Source organism: Fusarium sambucinum, chromosome III, assembly GCF_050947815.1.
Source record: "Fusarium sambucinum isolate potato_lamoka chromosome III, whole genome shotgun sequence".
In the NCBI taxonomy this organism is placed as follows: Eukaryota; Fungi; Ascomycota; class Sordariomycetes; order Hypocreales; family Nectriaceae; genus Fusarium; species Fusarium sambucinum.
Window position 1 is genome coordinate 3,812,149 of NC_139292.1, and position 21,019 is coordinate 3,833,167.

General features: G+C 46.0%; 8 protein-coding genes across 8 annotated transcripts; 5 read left to right on the forward strand and 3 right to left on the reverse strand.

The window, feature by feature from the left end:
• Positions 1 to 2,057: 2,057 nt before the first annotated feature.
• On the forward strand, positions 2,058 to 3,901 carry FSST1_011432 (Alpha/Beta hydrolase protein; the record flags this gene model as incomplete). Its single annotated transcript, XM_083234564.1, has 4 exons — positions 2,058 to 2,413; positions 2,459 to 2,575; positions 2,623 to 3,223; positions 3,272 to 3,901. 4 exons carry the CDS (start codon positions 2,058 to 2,060, stop codon positions 3,899 to 3,901), a joined length of 1,704 nt encoding a protein of 567 aa, XP_083081128.1.
• A 783-nt stretch (positions 3,902 to 4,684) lies between these two features.
• FSST1_011433 (amidohydrolase family-domain-containing protein) lies at positions 4,685 to 6,325 on the reverse strand (the record flags this gene model as incomplete). Its single annotated transcript, XM_083234566.1, has 1 exon — positions 4,685 to 6,325. The coding sequence occupies one exon, from the start codon at positions 6,323 to 6,325 to the stop codon at positions 4,685 to 4,687; it is 1,641 nt and encodes a 546-aa protein (XP_083081129.1).
• Positions 6,326 to 7,149: 824 nt separating this feature from the next.
• On the reverse strand, positions 7,150 to 7,961 carry FSST1_011434 (Alpha/Beta hydrolase protein; the record flags this gene model as incomplete). Its single annotated transcript, XM_083234567.1, has 2 exons — positions 7,150 to 7,482; positions 7,542 to 7,961. The coding sequence occupies 2 exons, from the start codon at positions 7,959 to 7,961 to the stop codon at positions 7,150 to 7,152; spliced, it is 753 nt and encodes a 250-aa protein (XP_083081130.1).
• A 473-nt stretch (positions 7,962 to 8,434) lies between these two features.
• Positions 8,435 to 10,820, reverse strand: FSST1_011435 (tetratricopeptide repeat protein; the record flags this gene model as incomplete). The annotated part of the gene is made up of 4 exons (XM_083234568.1): positions 8,435 to 9,623; positions 9,671 to 10,109; positions 10,155 to 10,273; positions 10,321 to 10,820. The coding sequence occupies 4 exons, from the start codon at positions 10,818 to 10,820 to the stop codon at positions 8,435 to 8,437; spliced, it is 2,247 nt and encodes a 748-aa protein (XP_083081131.1).
• A 655-nt stretch (positions 10,821 to 11,475) lies between these two features.
• On the forward strand, positions 11,476 to 13,118 carry FSST1_011436 (major facilitator superfamily domain-containing protein; the record flags this gene model as incomplete). Its single annotated transcript, XM_083234569.1, has 3 exons — positions 11,476 to 11,682; positions 11,731 to 11,842; positions 11,893 to 13,118. 3 exons carry the CDS (start codon positions 11,476 to 11,478, stop codon positions 13,116 to 13,118), a joined length of 1,545 nt encoding a protein of 514 aa, XP_083081132.1.
• A 2,241-nt stretch (positions 13,119 to 15,359) lies between these two features.
• Positions 15,360 to 16,962, forward strand: FSST1_011437 (major facilitator superfamily domain-containing protein; the record flags this gene model as incomplete). The annotated part of the gene is made up of 3 exons (XM_083234570.1): positions 15,360 to 15,875; positions 15,925 to 16,387; positions 16,439 to 16,962. The coding sequence occupies 3 exons, from the start codon at positions 15,360 to 15,362 to the stop codon at positions 16,960 to 16,962; spliced, it is 1,503 nt and encodes a 500-aa protein (XP_083081133.1).
• A 1,441-nt stretch (positions 16,963 to 18,403) lies between these two features.
• On the forward strand, positions 18,404 to 19,319 carry FSST1_011438 (uncharacterized protein; the record flags this gene model as incomplete). The annotated part of the gene is made up of 3 exons (XM_083234571.1): positions 18,404 to 18,539; positions 18,666 to 18,803; positions 18,859 to 19,319. 3 exons carry the CDS (start codon positions 18,404 to 18,406, stop codon positions 19,317 to 19,319), a joined length of 735 nt encoding a protein of 244 aa, XP_083081134.1.
• A 679-nt stretch (positions 19,320 to 19,998) lies between these two features.
• Positions 19,999 to 20,787, forward strand: FSST1_011439 (uncharacterized protein; the record flags this gene model as incomplete). Its single annotated transcript, XM_083234572.1, has 3 exons — positions 19,999 to 20,243; positions 20,299 to 20,533; positions 20,581 to 20,787. The coding sequence occupies 3 exons, from the start codon at positions 19,999 to 20,001 to the stop codon at positions 20,785 to 20,787; spliced, it is 687 nt and encodes a 228-aa protein (XP_083081135.1).
• Between the last annotated feature and the right edge of the window lie 232 nt (positions 20,788 to 21,019).

A 21,019-nucleotide genomic window follows, 5' to 3' on the forward strand; every position in this document is an offset into this window, starting at 1 on the left:
AGGTTACTACCTGGCTTGAGACCTACCGTCTTCTACAGTGCAGCCTTTTGTCTTTAAACCTTGTATCAAAATCTACAAGCTTTCCTAACATAAGAAGTCAATGCCTTTGAAAGGTCTCTCATCAGTATCTCATTAAGACTTATCGAGTGGACGTACCACGACTGGGACTACATTTGATCGCAAAGAATGTATGGTTTCTTATATATATCTGTTGGAAATACTTGAATGATGTTCATGTTTGCTTTTCCGGTAATGGTTACTAGGTTGACTGTCGCGGCTTGTTGTGACAGTCAGTTAGTAATTGTGCTTGTGTATTTAATTGAGAGTTAATGGAGAGAGATCCAGTTGCTTGATACAAATTAGCATTTACTCCGCCGTAATCGTCAGAGTATTGTGCAAACGCAGGATTCATTGTTGCTTGCAGATGTTGATGTTTCAGTTTAACTATTCTATGGTACATCTGATGACTGTTGGTTGTGTACTTCACCTTAATAGACGTGAAACATCCAATCGAAATGTTAAGAAAGATAATAACCTTGAAAAGTTTTGACTAAAATGAGAAAAACTTTTGTAGCCTGTTTGCTTAATTCCTTGACGGTTGAGCTGCTTGGGATAGATTAGGTCAAGGGTAGGTCTCACAAGTTGAAGCAACCAAGAACTCAAAACCTTATCATTAATAAACTCTAATAAATTACCTATATATCACGGTTCAATGCGATTGAATATAATGAAACTTTCCGCCTATCATGACACTCCAGCCCTGGCTCAATGTAATCAGCATAAAGGAACTTCGCGAAGGTTCAACACGTGGGTGACATGGTAAACCCCGTCAGCACTTTCAGTAAAATGAAATGGCTGGGTTTTGCCGTTCATCTACTCTGTACAACGGCTTGATTAACCTTAACTCAAACGTACAAGTGGCACAAACATCTTGCGAAACGTTACGCAAAACTTGCATGACAACATTCCAGCCGACTTCTCCGAAACCCTTGAAGATTTTGCACTTACTGGGTCAGGTGAAAGTCAAGCTCGTTCATTTTAGATGATTATGGCGGCCGCTAAAAACACCCTCGATTGAAAGGTGTGGCGTTCTCGAAGCTTTATCCATGATCTAGCTTAGTTTAGTTGGGTGACCCGAGACGCGTAGGTAGTCACAATCCATCGTGAGGCTTAGGCTTTCGCTGGTAGGACACTCTTCATGACAATCGATCAAATCTGCGGCTCGCCGGTATTAACGGCGGTCGGCCAGGAATGTACTATACCTGGTACAATCGGTGTACGACTACCCTGTTTTCCAAGGATACCTGCAGATCTTACGGCAATCACAAGAGTACCTAGTCCTGCTAATCTACGTATCGTCTACAGAGCAGTATTCATCGAAAAGTGATAACAAGAAAAGACCCAAGTCAAAAGATCCTCGGTTGGAAGCATTTCCCTTGTCCTTTTGTAGTGTATAAAGAAACGATGACGACAACAATCAAGGGTCAGTACGTGTCGAAAGGTGTCGCGATGAGGGGTCAACTGCCGTAATCAAGATCGACACCTCCAAATGCTATAGTAAGCTAGTCTTAGTCTGGTCTGGCTGGTCTGACTCTCACAATAAGCGAACAAAAGATCCCGAAGCGATAACAACGAATCTGACCGATTGACTGGTCAAGAAACAAAAGCATTGACAGAACAATTGGAGATCAGCTCTCTAGAAGAGGAAGGTCTCTTGGCATTTCTCCAATTCTCTTGACCCAATACTTGTCGTAAAGATCGAGCCGGAACTTTTGAGGCTTGTCCCCCATGCGCTGTTCCTCTTGGGGCAGTCCAACCCATGGTCATGGTACATGGGTAATGCAAGATGCCGTTCGAACCGTTTTTCCTTTCGGTGATGCCTGGTCCAACAGTTGAGATGTGAAATGCCGTATTCCGTGTTGTGACATCAGTCTCAAATGACGCGAGTATTGTCTCTTGAATGGCTATTACCACTATCTCGTGCATGTTTTCTTATATAAGACCCCAGCCTTGGCCTTTTCTTATTGCATAACCACACTATCTCGTGATTGTTCAAAATGCGGTTCAGTCTCATCACCGGCAGTTTTCTGGCGCTCGGCTCTTTTGTCGAGGCTGGTTTCAACCAGGGCGCCATCAAAGCCTTCAACCGTCCTCACCCTCGTCATTACGACCAGAAGCGCGCACCTGTCCCTCCAAAGCCGTCTTTTGAAAAGAGAGCCAAGTCCAAGTTCTTGAACAAGAATTCGGAAAAGTTTGCAGTAAACGGATCTGCCATTCCTGAAGTGGATTTTGATGTTGGAGAGTCTTATGCTGGACTTTTGCCCATTTCTCAAGACCCTGACGAGGACAGGGAGTTATTCTTTTGGTTCTTTCCCAGTACCAATCCCGATGCTGGAGAAGAAGTTCTGATCTGGTTAGTCAATTGAATCTTGGTCATGAAACAAAATTAATTATATAGGTTGAACGGCGGTCCTGGATGTAGTTCGCTTAGCGGTCTTTTGACTGAGAATGGTCCTTTCTTGTGGCAGCAAGGCACTCTTGCTCCTGTAGCCAACTCATACAGCTGGACCAACCTGTAAGTTTTGAATCCCAACAGGCTTTGACTTGTACTGACTTAATCAGGACCAACGTCATCTGGATTGAACAACCCGTTGGTGTAGGCTACAGTCAAGGCAAGCCCAACATCACTAACGAGGTAGAACTCGGCCTTCAATTTATTGGTTTCTGGCGCAACTTTATCGACACCTTCGATCTCAAGGGTGCCACAACCTACATCACTGGCGAGTCTTATGCTGGCTACTATGTCCCTTACATTGCCGATGCCTTCATCACAGCTGCTGATGATGACTACTACAAGCTGGGCGGTGTTGCTATTAACGACCCAATCATTGGCGATGGCACACTTCAGCAGCAAGCTGTCATCCTTCCCTTCATTGAGTACTGGGAGAAGTTGTTCTACCTCAATGAGACGACAATGAATGCGCTCCGCTGGACACATCAGCACTGCGGATTTGACAAGTACCTTGAGAAGTACGGAACTTTCCCCCCGCCCGAGGGAAAGTTTCCCGTCCTGCCTGATCCTTATCTGGACACCAAGAACTACACCTGTGATATGTTTGACTGGGGTTACGCTGCTGCTCTTGACCAGAACCCTTGCTTCAACATCTACCACATCACTGATACCTGCCCTACCACTTACAGCCAACTCGGAATTGTCAACTCGGTAAGTCTCTTCCCTTGCTAATGCAAACATCTTACTAATTATAAATAGGGCGACTATTCTCCCCCCGGTGCTGAAGTCTACTTCAACCGCACTGACGTCAAGAAAGCACTCCACGCTCCTGTAGACAGTACTTGGTACCAATGCACTCGTAACAATGTCTTTGGGTTCGGCAACCCCAATTCCACTCGCAGCGACACATCTCTCGCTCCTGCCCAAAACGGTGTCCTCAAGCGCGTTATTGAGCACACCAACAACACCATCATCGGTGTAGGTCGTTTGGATTTCATTCTTCCTCCCAACGGAACACTCTTTGCTCTGCAAAATGTCACCTGGAACGGAAAGCAGGGATACCAGAAGTATCCTCAAGACAAGCAGTTCTACGTACCCTTCCACCCGGAGTACAATGGTGGACGTCTCAGCGAGGCGGGCATTGTTGGACAGTGGGGGTATGAGCGTGGCTTGACCTACTACGAGGTTCAGCTCGCCGGACATGAGCTTCCTGGATACAGTGCTGGTGCGGGATACCGTGTCGTTGAGGCTTTGCTTGGAAGGATTAAGAACCTGGGAGTTATCGAAGACTTTACCACGCAAAAGGGTGATTATCAGGGTAATGGTACATCGATGAGTTTGAGGGGTTTGAACCCATTGGGACATCCTTATGGGCCCAACTACTATTAAGAGGGCGTCTAGTTTGATGGAAGTCTAACTAAATAATTAAAAAACCAATCATGTTTTTCTAAAGAACAAAAATTCAATTGCAAGCATTTCATATGAATGGAGTAATTCGAAAGCGAAGCTGTTCCCATTGAGCGTCGTAACGCAGTGTCAGGCTTAGATGCAAAGCATTTTCGATGGCTCTCAATTGTCCGAGGCAGAGAGAGAAACATCGTACTGCAGATTGCCATAAGATCTCATCCTTTACCCAAATATTGAGGGTTCGCCGATTATCTTCTCCATATTATTATTTAAAAAAGCAATAGTCAGTGTCAAGACCAAACTAACGAGTCAATAGTCTGTGCCACACCATTGTCTAAATCTCGGGGGTCGTACACACAAAATCAAACCTCTTTTCTCTTGTCCAGATCCTTCAGTTCTGAATTTTCTCCTGGCCTCTATCTCTAGTGAAGATGAATACTTGTACTCTGCTCTGCAGCGACGAGTGCCTCGAAGAGACTACCCTCGCAACTTCGGCAATACTTGATACCATCCTCCTCTCCTATATAGAGGCATCTACGGACTCAACAACAATTCACACGTTGACTACAGCAACTGAGACTGTTACGCCTGGATCTCAATCCTACCCGAAGTCTTCCACCTTGTTGCTTTCACTGGCGCTGGGGATGCTACAGACCCTAGTTTGACGCCGATCGATATTCGAATTATGGCAGTTCAAATGGAATAAAGAATATTAGACTTTAGTATTGAACAGTTGTAGGCACGAAACCGATTGTCTAGACGAATTTACAAATGGGAATTGCCCAATTGACCTCCTTTGCCCGTCTTGTCATAAACCTTCTTTCCTCCAAACCACGTCTCGTCGATCTTGATATCCAAGAGACCTTGAACTTCCGGGATACCTGGCAAAACCATGAAATCTGCTCTCAATCCCTCTTTCAAACTTCCTGTCCAAGTCTCTGCAAACCTTGAATACGCGGCTCCATATGTTGCAGCCTTCATAGCCTGCGCCAAAGTGAGCGCACTCTTGCCATTCGTAACCTTGTCCATCTCAGGCTCCAGCGCAGACTTTCTCGTAGTTGCGTTATACAAGTTTGGAAATGACAAGTGTCGGGCTGTAGGTGCGTCGGTGCCAATTGCCATATTTGCGTGTCCGTCAAGACACTCTTTATAAGGAAATGCGTTTTCCCACGCTGATGGCTTGACAAGCTTGGAGTACCCTTCGAGGATTGCAGGGTCGCTGTGCACAGGCTGTACCGAGGCTGTTATGCCGAGACCACCAAGTCGAAGGGCGTCTTTTGGAGTGGCCATTTCCAAGTGCTCGATCCTATGACGAGCGGTAGGGTTGTTGGTGCTCGCTATTGCCTCGATGGCTTGGTAGATGGCCGTATCCCCTATGGCGTGTATGGCGCACTGCATACCAGCTTTTTTAATCTGATGCAGTGTTCTCTTCAAAGCCTCAGCTGGCCATAGTGGCTCAATGAGATCAACAGATTCTCCATAGGGGTATGATAGAGCGGCTGTACAGCCGTCTACTGTACCGTCTCCAATGATTTTGACACCCACGATGCAAAATTCTGGGGACCTTGAAGGGTGGAATTTATTATGCATGTCGATAGCTTCTTGAATTTGTGCATCGAGAAGAGTCCGGTCTGCCTCGTAGGGAACAAACCAGTGCGCAGCGATATGAAGATTGATACCCTTGGTTTCTCGTAGTACTTGCAAGGCTTCCCATGCTATCGCATCCATGGCCATGTCGATAACTCCAGTGTATCCCTCTGCGGAGTAAGCCTCAATTGCTATCTCAAATGCCTCTATCTTTTCATCCATGGAAAGGGATTTGATAAGAAAAGGCCAGATAAAGGCTGTAACGGCGGCTTCTGCCAGAAGGCCAGTTGGGTTTCCGTCTTTGTCACATGTGATGAATTCTGGCACCTTTGCTTTCATTTCTTCAATGGGTAGCGTCTTCAAAGCGGCATTGTTACACCAGACCGAGTGAAGATCATTCGAATCGATGAAAATGGGCCTTGGGTCGATGTCATCGATCATGCTCGCCAGTGCAATTCCTCCAGTCGCAGACTGAAGCCATCCTCGGCACAGAATGTGTGGCAGGCCAGGGTTGCATGCCGCGAAGGCGGATAGTCTCTGTCGGATTTCTTCAAGGGATTTGCATCCTCCAAGGTCGAGCTTTTGCTGTGAGAGACCAAAGAATAACAGATGGACGTGGCTGTCAATGAAACCAGGGAGGACAACTCTGTTGTCGAGGTTCAAGATTTCAGCGCCATTGGATTTTGCCTTTTGAACTGCTGGATCATTCTCTGGGCCGATGTATGCGATGTTGGAGTCTTGGGTGATCATGCATTCTTGGTGAGAGCCATGAGTATTGCTGAGGAATCGGCCATTGGTGAATACCTTTGAAGAAGCCATGATGATCGAAAATGTTTACTGATATCTGTCGAGTGACAAAAAAGGGGATATCAATAGATATAAATAAGGTTGGGGGAGTTGTCAAGGGTGGAGATGCATCAAGATGAATCTGGAAATAGATCGATTTGGACTTTCGGCGCGTCCATCTTCTGAAAGTTACAGACAAAAATCAGCCATACATTGCGCTGGAAGTGTCTGTTAGTTCTGTAGTGAAACGTAATCGTTTAGCAGCGGATCGACCTGCTAGAATAAGTTAGCTTCGGCCAAGTGTAAGATGCCGGTCATTGGTGCCGAGAGTCATCCCGACCTGTCAAGCAAATCACTCAGGTGGGAATAAGACGGGCACTGGTCGCTTGAAGCTTCTCCTCCAGTATCCCCACAATGATCTGGCCGTAATTCTTGGTAATATCGCTCAACGTTGACGTAATAAATCCTTGATACGATGCTAAATGTATTCATGATATTTGAAGAGGCAGCAGAAGAAGTGCAACTCTACCTTCGCCTTTGCATCAAAAAAACAACCATTCGTCATGTTGCCCCAGATACTCAATTATCTCAATCGATAACATAGCTGCGTAGATGCAGTCGAGCCTCACCCGGTACGGCAATAATGCAAGGCATACGATGCAGTACATTATGGGATATTAAGAAGATACATCAATCATCATTAGCAAGTGAACGATGCCCAATGGCATAAATTGTTAATTGAAGCTGTTCGAGGGCTCTCTAGCAGGTGACTTATAGCAATACAGCTAATTATTGTTTGCTGCTATCTAGTGTCAGTGGCTGTCCCTTCATTCATTCCACATGAAATAGCGCACAGCTTATTGAGCAACTTTCTCGACAATGTCAACCACCTTCAACATGGCGTCTTCACTTAGAAACGGTACATGTCCAGACTTGATAGTCTCCATGACAACGCTGCCTCCCATAGCCCCCGCCATAGCCAGCTGTCCTTGCTTAGGGATGCAATGATCCTCCTCACAAACAACATACGTCCTTGACACCGTGATATCAGTCGCGACAAAATCCGATGGAGTCTCAAGACTTGCCGTGCTCTGGAGAGCGCATGCTGATAGTGCCTTGTCTGCTTCTTCAGGGGGGAGATCGTTGTAAAAGGTATCCTTTGCTCCCTCGTTCAGATACAAAGCATCGTCCTAGAAGGAAAGGTTGTGTCAGTATCAAATGTCTTAGAATGTTGGTGGAAGGGTCGTACAGTTCTGTCCAAGAAAGGACCGAATGTTCCTCCAACAGCAGCTAGAAGAGAAAGCCCCTTGATAGGAAGTGCAAAAGACGCAACGTAAACTACATGCATGATTCCTCCAGATAAACCTTTTGCCTCTCGCTCGTGGAGTTGGTATCCTTCAACAGCAGCAGATCCCGGAATACCGCCGTAGCTATGGCATATCAGAACAATCCGCTTTCCCTCGTCGAGAGAGGGTTGGAGTGCTTTTCTGATGGCTTCCACGTCATCCATATGCGTTTTGCCCTTGATATCATCATCCTTTCCAGCTGAGACGTTATCAGGCTGGAGGACAGTGAAGCCTTTGGTAGTCAGTAATTTGGCGAATGCCTCATAGTGGATTGCGCGGTGCCAAGCACCTTGCACGATGGCAATGACTGGTTTCTCGGCCATTTTGATAGATTGGTTGATGGTTGGAATATTTTAGTTTCTTAGCTGGGCTCTTGATCTTCGACACACGACGTTATATGTAAAAAGATTTGGGTCAGCACTAGACAAGTCAGGCAGTTATGTGCTCATGTCAGCCTTGTTGTGTTTCCACGCCGCATCAGTACATGGTCTGTTCGTGATAGGCGCAGCTAAATGTTCATTTCTGTATTAGATGTGCTTTCCAGGTCATATTGGGACTTGGGGTCTTTCATAAAGGGCAAGTGTGATAATTGCATGCTTAGCACGAAATGCTGTCAGATGGCTACCTACAGTACTGTTCAAATCCTGTCAGCAATAGCGCTGATTGTCTAGACCATGCAATTTAAAAACTACCAATCATGACCCCAGCATCTTCCTTTGACGCATGTCAGCTTCACAAAATCAACAGACTATTATTACATTAGTTCACAAAAAGAGCTGCTTAGTACACACTCGCATCACAGCCACGTAAGATCAGACTTCCCACCCGGCATCATGATCCTCAAAGGCCATCCTTTTGCCTGATAAATCTCCCCCACAATCTTTTGCAACCAAATCGTTGCAAGAACTGGAAACACAAATTCGAATCGCTCCCTCATGGCGACTTCAACAGCGGCGTCCCATGATTTTCTCCCTCCCTCGCTATCACCCATGGCTATTTGTGCATGAGCCATAGATAATTGAATGATGGCTGCTATCCATCCATGTCTCGAGCTAAAAGTAGAAAGAGCCTGCATTTGTTGGCCAGCCTGATTCCAGAACATCAAAGCATTAACAAAATCGCCGCGTTCGTGCTGGATTCGCGCTGAGAGGATTATACGTCTCATTTTGAGGACTTGATCGTTTAAATCGTCCAACTGAGGCGGTTCGACAGCGATGAGCTCTTCGAGAACTGAGGTAGCACCATCAAATTGTCCTAGACAAATGTATGCTTCTGCCATGGCCATGGCTAAACGTCGAAAAGGCCGACCGTCTTTCACGGAAATGGTTTGAAGTTCTACTTGTATAATCTGAAGAGCTTTGTCATACTCATGAAGCTCGCAGTGAATCTCTGCCAATCTTGTAACGATGAGTAGTTTCGTGTTGTGTCGTATCGGCATTGTCGAGTTCAACCACAAATGCTGTTCCAAAGAAGCCCTCGTCGTCTTGAAATCGCCAATAGAATGAAAGAACTTGGCCGCAACACCCTGCAACCTCCTCGTAACCTCAATCTCAAACGTGGATAGTGGATGGATACCCTTCCAGTTGTATATCGTCGCAGCGACTTCTGCATCATACCGATGTATTTTATTCTCGATACTTGAAATGTGCAGTCTTCCTCTCAAAGCGTTGTCAGATCTCGTGTTGGTCTCGCACTGCTCGGATGACAGAAACTCATTGATAATAGCGTTCGAGCGCTCAAAGTCGCCGTCCTTGCCGGATATTATGCTGTCGAAGAGGGTGACGGATGCTTGATAATAAAAGGGCATGTTTCTGCGCACGAGGGTCTTTGCGCGTTGAATGGCGGCGAGACGGATACTGAAGAGGTCGCGTTCGCAGAAGTAAAGAAGGGCTTCGATGACGCATGTTCTAAGTGATGTTGGGATCCTTTTTTGGGAGGTCAACTTGTCAAGGAGAGTCCAGATTGTTTTCTTTGTTGGGAGTGACCTGGTTTGTTAGCCATGTTTTGAAAGTGGGTTGATAGATGGATGTACCAATTGACTTTTCCTTCATAGCAAGGAGGACAGGCGAAACATATCAGTCGAAGAGCTGTCGTTTCCCAGTCTTCTACTGTTTGTGAGGATAAACGATTGGCAATCGTTTCCTTTGCTTGGGGTTGAAGTGACAGGGTTACTGCACCGTCCTCCAAGGATTGTTGACTTATCTCGGGCCTTTGTTCGAGTTGTGACACGACATTATCGCTAGATAGCACAGTCACTAGATCCGAACTAAACCCAAAGTCGACGGCACTGATACTCTGTATCTCTCCTTCGTCTGTCCAGCGTCGCATTGGTATCTTGACACTTTTTAAAAGGTCGATCGGCACGTCAATTCCTCCTAGTGTGTGAAGGAGAAGGAGACCTTGTTCAGATGGTAGAAAGCAGTCTCCGTATTCTGAAAGAAGGTTACGGAAGGACATATTGAGTGAAGAATCTACTATCTATTAGTTTAGTCCTGCATGGTTTAGAAGTCATGTACCGTTAAGTTGCTCTGTAATTATACTCTGCACGAAATGGGTCAAATCGGGAGCCTCGGACCCGAGGTTCTGCAGATGAACGAATGCTTCACTATCATCCATATTCAAGTACCTCTCGTATCTGTTTATGTCAATATGTTTAGTTAACTCCGCCCGTAGACTACTTACGTTGATGCGGGTACTTCTAAAGGAAGCCAAAGAATTGATCCGACTCCCCCGAGCTTTCTGGCAATCTTGATATACTTGTTTCCCGCATATCTCAGCTCAGATAGTGTCCTCCCCTTGACAACAGCAGCAACATCCTCGGCGATCCAAGCATCGTCATTAATTTTTGATCTCAAAAATATTGTCACGCATGCAACTCGTCTCCTCAGCTCCTGTAGCAGGGAATCATCTTTGGAAGTCCAAAACCCTTTGGTGTCATTCTGAAGAATCTCGTGTAGTTTCCTAACCCTGTCGAAAGTGATTGACTGAAGCGAAAGAATCTTGGCTGTGCGTTGATTGCTCGGAATAACCTGGTACCGAACCTCCTTGGAGAGGGATTTATTCTTGGCGAGGATGGAGCGGATCCCTTCGAGGTGCTTGTTCAGATTGGAAGCGAAACGTGTGGTGGAGGACGGGTCAAAGTTATCAATCAGTTGATCAAGATGCTTGCAAAAACACGCCATCTCGGCTAGCAAGATCAAGATAAAGCGAGATAATCTTGGCTGATAATCGCTGGTTTTTGTTTTTTTCACAGTGAGAAGGGGGATTGTCAGAGTTTGACCCTTTTTGAGGTGGACCGTAGCGTCTCACAGTGAGAGCATTACCATGAGTATGGCTCCGAATCTCGGGGACTAACTTGTTTAAGCAAGTCATGGCGTGAAACCGACTGGCTGAATAAGTTCAATTATTGGAGCCGTTTCTTATCAGATCATGTTAAGCAAGTCTCTTTGTTAACAGTTTTTGGCTAATTTAGTATCTCAAATATCCATCATCATGATTGAAAGATTTCAGGAACCATGTTAGATACTCTAGTATCTCTAGATATACCACATGTGTTTTGCTCAGTCACTTGAGCTGATATAGATATGCATATTGACTCTTTACGCATTACCACCCTAACAGTCCTTGTATCCTTCTCATAACTCATTTCAGCTCGCCTGACATGTTCACACCAAGTGGGGATACAATCAACCTAGCGGGTCTGGACTCGAACTTGACAAACCTTGTTAAAATTCTGGAAACGGTTCCACCCGATTTGATCTGATAAAGAAGCATCATCGCCATCTGATAATCTTTCTTTCGTCTCATCTCTCATCTCAATCACTTTTCCTTCACAAGATGGAGCCTTCAAAGGAAGCAAAGGACATAACCAATGTCTCTCCAGCATCTGAACAATCAGACAACGACAACGGCAGTGAGGATCATGGCAAGAAACCTGTACCCCTGAGTATGAAGATACTCTCTGTCGTCATCGTCAGTATGATTGGCTTTGGTGGACATTGGAGTAGTGGTGTCACAGGTGCTTTGAAGAGTACCTTGAAAAAGGTAAGTTGACATACTTGAAGCAATTGGCCTTTGCCTAACCTTTACCAGGAGCTTCATATTTCAAACACCCAATACGCGGTCCTCGACACAAGTGAGAACTTTATCAAGACTGCTCTCATCCTTGTTAGTGGTATTCTCACAGATCGCTACGGTGGTGCAAGTATGTGCCTTAACTACCATCATCACTTTCCAGTACTAACCTTGTCTCAGGCACCATGCTCTGGGGGAACGCCATCTTCAGTCTGGGAGCAATCCTCGTCGCAGCAGCCACAACAGTCCGAAGCTACAAATTCATGATTGGAGGTGCCGTTATCCAAGCTCTCGGCGATGTCGCAACTCAGGTCGCCCAGTACAAGATCTTTTCCTCATGGTTCCCTCCCTCTTCCGGCTTCGCATCAACGCTGGCCTTCGAACTCGGCATTGGTAAAATCGGTTCCTTTGTAGGAAAGGCCACAGCAAACGTGATAGCCCAGAATCTCGGCGACTTCAGCTGGGCTTATTGGATGGCCGTCTTTATGAACCTGTTCACCAACGTCGCCACCCTCTTCTTCTGGTGGTTCACGCGCTGGTGCGAAAAGAGATACGCAGGTACTAGAGATCCTGCTACAGGAGAGAAGTTGACGGAGAACAACAAGAAGTTTGAGATTGGCAAGATGCTATCGCTGCCCTGGTCATTTTGGATGGTTTGCCTATTTTCGCTATTCCAGACATCCACGGCTAGCATCTTTGCATCCAACAGCACAGAATTGGCTGAGCAGCGCTTCAAGATCTCAGCCGTCAAAGCAGGCTGGTACGCGTCCATGTCGCAATACTTGGGATTCTTCTTTGTACCATTGATTGGTATCTTTGTCGACATGTTTGGACAGCGATTGACGCTTATGCTTGTCTGTGGGTGCGGTATGCTCTTGTCCATGTGTCTTGCAGCTTGGGGACCGACCGTACCCGGGACTGCCGCGAGTTTTGGTATCTTTGCCGTCGCTTCGTCGTTTGGACCTACGGTGATCATCGACAGCATCCGCACGAGCATGTGGTACCAGGAAGTTTTCGGGTCAGGCTACGCGATCAAGATTGCGATAAATAACAGCATGACCATCATCGTGGGCGTGATTGCGGGTGTCATTCAAGATCGTGATAATAACAGCTACGACAATGTCACGATTCTTTACGCGACATTGGCTGTTGGTTCCGTGGTGGTGGCATTGATCATCCTAGCATTGGGTTTCGCCAGTGATATTATGGGACATTTGCAGTGGAGTCGCAGCAAGAGAGTAGAGAATGGGCACATCATCAATGCCAAGAGAGAAGAGGCTGAGAAGGAGGGACAAAGTCAATGGAGTCACAAGTTGGGGGTTATCAATTTTGGAGCTGTTGTTGTGCTTATTCTTGGAGCTTGGGCAGCTTACTTTTGGGGTCTGGCTACCAAGAATACGTACTGATGATGATAAAGGGAGATTTAGGTTGATAATTATTGAGTCGAGTAATGAAGGATTAATGCTTTGTGCAAGGTTGTGCAATGTTATGTAGTATAAGTGATGCTGAGATGTGTCAATGGTATCACTCACCAAGACAACAACCATCTTCCACTAGCGGAACAGTTAGACTCCGATTGGCCAATTGATCAGTATTCGGAGTACCCTAATTAGGATAACAACAAATCTCGTCCAGATCGCCGAAATCAGTTCCGTAAAATTCTTTCATCATCAGACCGGGGGAGTCGATTACTGTATAATGGAAACAAGGCCCTGACACCGCTCTTCTCTCCGTTTAGTCTCCTCACATGATCGGTTTAAGCACGGCATCTCTACTTGGCATCCCCGCTTGGCATCCCGACTCGACTCCGTAACGGTTTGTCCCCAGATCTGATGTAACAATCTATAATTACAATTTGTTGATAGCATAACAAATAAACAGATGTCAGATTTTACATCATAATCATCCCTGTCTCGGTCTTTCTTTTTTGTCGCGCTCCGTCGATTGATCGTCTCCACAAACCGGTAGCGACACAATATGGCCTGATGATAGACGCTGTGATGCCACCCTGGACAAGCATGCATCCTGGCTTGGTTGGGGTGACACCTGTTTCGAGAAGGATTCGGTCTGAGGGTTACTAAGGTTAAATCTGAGCTTATTTGAGAATCTGTTGGGTATGAGATACGAAAATGGAGTAAGTGAGATAGGATCTATGTGTTTTGGAGGCGGTCAAACATGTTTTTTTGCATTATCCCTTAGATGTTTGGACATCTTGATAGTAGATAGAAAAGATGTGTTTATTTTTGGCCTGGACTTGTCAAAACGAAACTTTTAACTGTCCCAACAGTACCAACATCATCTATAGGGTATTGCCCATTACCTACATCATTATACGTCTATCGACATCATCACATAGGTCAACATGCTACCAAATTACCTCCATCCTTCCAACTTCTTGTCCGCTCTTCCCCTCAAAGTGGGGATCATTACCCCTTGGAAACATTAGGTTGGGGTTCCCCCACGCTCTCGTTACCACCTGAATCATGAATTTCCACAGCCAAGACTCCAACTTTTTCCCACCATGCCCAGTTTGTCATTGTACATCCTTTGCTGCCCCAGCCTACCGCGGAGTTGAAAAATAACCCTTTTCCAAGTCTTCTAGACTTGCAATATCCCCGCATGCAAGTCTGCCAAGAGAGGCATTTTGTTACAAATAGTAACATTGCATGTACATAAACGATACCCACTTTGCATGTAAACCCTTACGGCTTCCCCGAGTTGTCTGCATGTACCTATAATGGCCAGGTTCTGATTGGAGATGAGTGATGAGGGGGTTGGCTTACCTGAACCTCCCCCCAGAGATTTGGGGTCTTGGCTTGTTTCTTGGTCGGCAGTTAAATTGGTCGCCGATGGATGTTTTCATCATCATTGCAGAGAAAGAAGAGTGAGACGAAGGGAAAATCGCTCGCCAAGAGAGACAAGCCTTGTTACGAGCCAAGGTGCATCAAGAGAATCTGGGGGATTGGCATAGCTAAAAGGCTTAGCCTGGGGGAGAGAGTCTCGCGCGAGAGGGAATCTAGAGGCTCTGGTACAGAGAAAAACAGAGGTTTCAATAAGAAAACACAAGGCTCAAGTGACTGTTTGGTTAATACGAAAACATTACTTTTTTATTAGTCAACTACCCCAATCACCCCAATCATCTTCCCTAAAAAACAACGCATTCGCCATCTTCTCCGCTGCAAATGGTGCATACCTGTTCCATCCTACCATGCTACCCCCCAGCATTCCCCCACAATATAAGCCATGACCATATGTCTTGGCCTTTTCCCCCGTCTTCTCGCCTTTCTTCTTCCTCGTCTTGTTGGCTTGGCTCTCTATCACAATTCGCCTACTTCGCGTGGCTATTACTTTTTCCCTTTACGCAAAGCCAAGACGTCCGGGACCTTCTCTTCCAGGACATAATGCTCCATTCTGCAACATGCGAGTAAGGGTTCCCCGCAGTCTTGAGGCAATACTACCATGCTCTGACAGTGGAGTTTTCGTCATGGTTTTGATGAGGAGCAAGGAGGTGAGGATGTGAGTGCAGAGGTATAAAGACGGAGGACATCGGCGTTGAGATTCGAACGACAGACAGTTTTCTTTCTGTCCCTCTCCTCTCTCCCCTTAGTCTCTTCTTTTTTGCATCTCTCGTGACAAAAGCTGCAGTCATGTCAGACCACAAACCGCAAGCTCACGAGGGTGAGGACGCCAAGGACATTGGAGGTCCTCTGGAAAACACACCCTCCTACGGCCAGGAAAAGCCCGAGGTAGTTCCCAACCTGTCCAATGTCGCAGCTCTCGGGCTTCCCAACGCCGCAGAGCTCGAGAAGAAGATTGTCCGCAAGCTCGACATGTGGATGCTTCCTCAGCTTTGGATTCTCTACATGTTCAACTACCTCAACCGCACCAACATTGCTCAGGCCAGACTCAACACCTTCAATGAGGATCTCAACCTCAAGGATGGCGATTACCAGACTGCCGTTGCGATTCTCACTGTCGGATACATGCTTGCCCAGCTGCCATCCAACATGTTGATTACCCGTGTTCGACCTTCCATCTACCTCCCCGTGGCTGCTTTCATCTGGTCGGCCATTTCTGCTATGACTGTGCTCTGCACGAGTGCTGGTGGTCTTTGGGCTGTGCAGTTTGTTCTCGGTATTGTTGAGGCGCCTTTGTTCCCTGGTGTAAGTTCTTATTTCCACCACTCCACATTCATCATCTAACCACTCTCAGGCTGTCTTCCTCATGTCCTGCTGGTACACTCGTCGCGAATTCGCCCTCCGTGTCGCTCTTCTATACTCCGGTCTCGTCCTCGCCCAGGCCTTTTCTGGCCTCATCGCAGCTGGTGTCTTTAGTGGTCTCGATGGTCCCATGGGCCTGGCAGGTTGGAAGTGGCTTTTCATCCTCGAAGGTGCTATGAGTGGATTCTTTGCCATCACTGCTTACTTCGTTCTGCCCAACTATCCTGAATCTCCTACTGGTGGTGCTACGCGATACATGACTGAGGACATGCGCAAGGTCGCTGCTGCCCGTATCCTCGACGACCGAGTCGAGATTCACGAGAAGTCAACTGTCTGGGTTGGTCTCAAGCTTGCTGTCATCGATGTCAAGCTTTACATGTTCCTCTTCATGAACATCTTTATCACCTCGTCCTATGGATTCAACAACTTCTTCCCCACTATTGTTCGAGGACTTGGTATGTCTGATCTTCTTGTTTTTAATCGATTATAATGCTAACAGTTGATAGGCTTTGGTAACAGTGTCACATCTCTCCTCATGACTGCTCCTCCCTACATCTTCGGTACACTCTGCACCTTTTATGTATCATGGGATTCCGATCGTCGCCAGGAACGAGGTCTTCACATTGTGATCCCTCTCACATGCTCCGTCGCTGGTTTTATTGTGACTGTCGCAACTGGAAACGCGGCCGTCCGCTACGCTATGACGTTCCTCTACGCCGCTGGTTGCTTCTCTGCCAACACTTTGCAGTACACCTGGGCTGTCTCCACCATGAGTCAGACACCCGAGAAGCGAGCTGCTGCCGGTGCCATCGTCAACATCTTTGGGCACTTGGGTAATGTCATCTCGCCTTACTTCTTCCCTGACAAGGACCAACCTCGATACACTATGGCCATGATTCTTCAGATCGTGTTTGCTAGTCTCGGTATCGTGCTTGCATCCACCATCAAGTGGTTTCTCACCAGGAAGAACAAGAAGATTAGGTCTGAGGCTGACCGTCTCGGCAATGACTTCAACCCTTTCACTACTTAGAAGGTGTAAACATGAAATGCCTTAGGTTATGGATTACGGAATGGTTTCAGGAATGCTGGTTAAATAGATGGTATAATGAATAGACGACAAATTATGTCAATAACATACTCATAAATGATGGCGCTGCAGAATATTGCCTGTGACTGTAGTATTTAGGGACATAACGAGATGCATAAATAAATTCGCGAGATCACGGAGGTACCCATCACGCGTTACGCGTTAACACCGACGCGACCACTTTTCCTCCTTCGACAAAGTGGATTTTATCAAGGTACGCAGAATATCATGTCAGTGGTGGGGGGAGAGAAAAAAGAGAGAAGATTTTAATAGACCGGCAAAAGATAAATCAACGATATAAATCGACCACGCCAGGAGTCGAACCTGGAATCTCTAGAGGGATCAGTTGCTGAAGACCGAAATCTAGCGCCTTAGCCATTAGGCCACGCGGCCTGATCTTATTGGATTTGGAGTCTGGATTTACTGATCATGTACTGCACTCCATCACGACTCTCACCCTGGACTTAAACCACGATAACTCATTTGCATACAGAAATACAGTATAGATGTGTATCATTATTACAATATCTTTATAAGCTTAGTTGTTATTTAAATCAAGACTGTTAACTCTTCTTAGTGTTATCTGTAACTTTTCTTTTATCTGCCCTGTTGCAGTTATTATAAAATGCCTATCTTGATATAACATTCTAAGCTCTTTACATCAATAAGCCACGCTGGATTTATTTGCAAACAGAGTTTCATGCTATTATCTTGGCAGTGTTTTCATTCCCTTCAAAGCGCCGTAGATTAAATACATCCAGATCGGTTGCCAATATAACATAGAAATACCGATCAGACGTGCCTAACCCAATTCTCCGTTTAACCATCGGCCTCTAATCAATGGCAACTACTCGCATCACAGTTGTTGGAGCCTGTAAGCAGACTTTTCCTTCAATCGGTAGCCGATAACCAACAATCGTCCCACATTGTATGTAATGTCACTTTATTTAGTGATCGCTAATGGTTGTAATTAAACTATGCAGCCTTAGCAACCGACAACCAACACCTAAAAGCTAAGAACCAACAACATGTTACGTGAATTAAGGGTCCCCGTGACGCTAGGCAGGGGCATTAGTCGGGAATATCTTCATTGAGCCGACTTGGCATCCCTAGCGTGCGCAAAAGACCTCTCTTTCGGACTCTTGGACTCTTGCTTATGCCATTATTTCACGATTATATTTGACTGATGGCAATTAGCTACTCCATTACATTTTAACCGATGACTCGTTGCCGGGAAAAAATCATTACTTCCGACGCCCCGTTCTTTTCCACTTATTTAAAAGCATCTGTAGAGTACATATGAGGACGGGAGCTTTTCTTTTTTGAGTCGGTCGTACTCCTTACCCGACATTACTATCGCACACCCATCTGTTGAGCAGACAAAATGCTGTTCAACATATTTATGGCGCTGAGGCTCTCGACGAGTGCCTTGGCCGGGACCATCCCCGACTTGAGAAGATCCGACGACAGTACCCTCACCAACAAAGCCTGCAACAAAGCGTTGGAAAAGGAGATATACTGTGACAAGTTCTTGTCTGGGGTCATGTCTGACGACTAATCCCTGTGGACAAAGAAAAAAGTCGAGCTCGCTGACTCTGTTTGCACCGACACCTGCTACAATTCCCTTCAAAGCTGGTATGACACAGTTACCGATGCGTGCGATAATGGCGAGGACAATTACCTGCTTCTAGACAAAGTATCGCATACAGGCTTGGGTGGTAGCCTTTGGGCTTCTTGGAACGAGACTTGTGTCAAGGACCCCAAAACAGATCGATATTGTCAGGGTGAGCAACGAAATCAAGACCTCTCTACATAGGATATGACTAACGTAACGGCAAGAAATCATGGAAGGGTTCTCCGAGATCGAAGACGGCGAACAGAGGCCCTATGACGAGCTTTGTCATCCTTGCTATGGCAAGGTCATTACTGCAATGACTAGGAGTCCATCATGGTTGCTTTCGTCTGATCCTGGCACCGACTACTGGAACAATCAGCTTGAGCTTGTTCATAAAATATGCGGAGGTTCGGATTCATCGTCTCGACCATTTTTGATCGGGACAGAGATATCTAAGGAAGAGTATAGCTCAGGCTCTACTCACGGAACTACAAGTACTCCCTCCTCCGATGTGAGCACCGTGTCACTTGAGCGCACCGCTTCAACAGGAACCGCGTCACTTGAGACTACCTTGTCGGAGAATGAACCCTCGGAAAGTAATGCTGCTGGGATACTTGGTTTTGAGCGACTAGGTGGATACAAATATGCGATATTAGCCTTTGGGGTTGACATGTTTGTTATCTAAATTCACCACCTTTAAATGATTGCGTTTTCTCCACGTGTCACTACTGGGGGTTTCAAGTATTTGATTCGTCATTCTAAATTTTATCCGAGACATGTTTTAACAGATGCTCAGTCCCACTCGTTCTACACCTTGTTTACAATCAAACATTAAATAAGTTTCATTGAGAAACTCTGAGCCAAACCTACCTGCCCTAGTGGGTAGCAGAAAGGTTAGCCTCCTAAGTCTTAGGGTATAAAAATAAGTAGTCTAAGGACTATAGCCTAAGTAGCATAAAGTGACCCGCTAATTTTGTCTCTTATGCTTTCAACGGCTAACTTTTCTGGTACCCTGATGCTGCCCGAGTGAGGAGGGAGGGGGTTAGGGGGTCTGAATCAGAGCTGATTTTCGGTAGAATGGATGCATGCTTAGGAAGGATCGATGTTGATGGATAGCGGATTATTACAACACCAATCTATGACATTACTTAGTACCGACTAGGTAGGTAGGTAGTTACCTCAAATATGATGTTTCTATTTGAACTGTTCCATCTTGTTACAACACATGACAGAAGCACCGACATTCAACAAACTCTATTCATACTGCTGCAGAAGATATAAAGCTAGACGAATACCTAACCAAAAAAAAAAAAAAAACATTAGCCAAGATTACTCATCATCCATACAACTACACATTAATCAAAATGTCGCTGCAAGCCTACCTGATCGGAGAACCGATCATCTACGGCCTGCTACTCGTCCCGAGTGCATTCATCGTCAAGCGTCATGGCAAGCATGGATATCTCGGTTGGGGGCTTGTCACGCTCTTGTGTCTGATGCACGTCATCGGCGGCGCGATGCAGCTTACCGGAACCCGGCATGGCCTGTCTGTTGTCAACAGCTGCCCAGGTATTCTCCTGCTCGCCTGTTGTGGTCTTTGGTGGGAAGCGTACGTGCAACTATCTGCTCGTTTCAGGATGCATTCGCTAATAGGTTGACTACAGCAATCACCATCTCGAATCACTCAACAAGTCTGCGAAGATCAAGGTCATTGTAACCGCCCTCCTTATAATTGCCGGTATAATCTTGATGGTCAATATCCAGCTCCCTACGCTAAGCAGTCGAACGAAAATCAGCATTGCTTGTGGATGCTGGGGAATAGCATGGCTGGCAGCTATTATCCAGATGGTCATCAGTATGAAGGGGCAGAGTTTCGGTTTCGGAAAGCCCCCTCAAAAGGTCAGTCCCAGCAGAGTTCCTTTTGAACACGAAAATTGACTTAGTAGCTCCTTGTTGCTGCAACATTCGGTACACTCTGCGCTGGCCTACGCATCTTCTTCATCATTACGGTCAAATTAAGACTCGTGTACGCGTTACACCCGGGAGCTAGCTTTTCAACGGTTGTGATACTGTTGTGTGTAATTGTTCCTGAAGCTATCGCAACGCTTTTCTTGATCGTTATTGGGTTGATGACGCGCGGAATTTGTGGTTAGAAACCGACCAAATGTGAAGAACCTACCAAAAGTGATGAACCAAGTCGCGACAGTCCCCCGCCGCATCAGCACACTTTCGAACTGCAGTTTTCAGGACCAATCTGTACGGGGACAGTTTAAATTAGTTCATCAATGACTTTAAGCTAGGAAAATTAGCTATGAAGAATTAATTCTCTACCTGTTTAATCTCAGCAAGTAGAACACACTAAGACTTAGGATATGAAAATAAGTA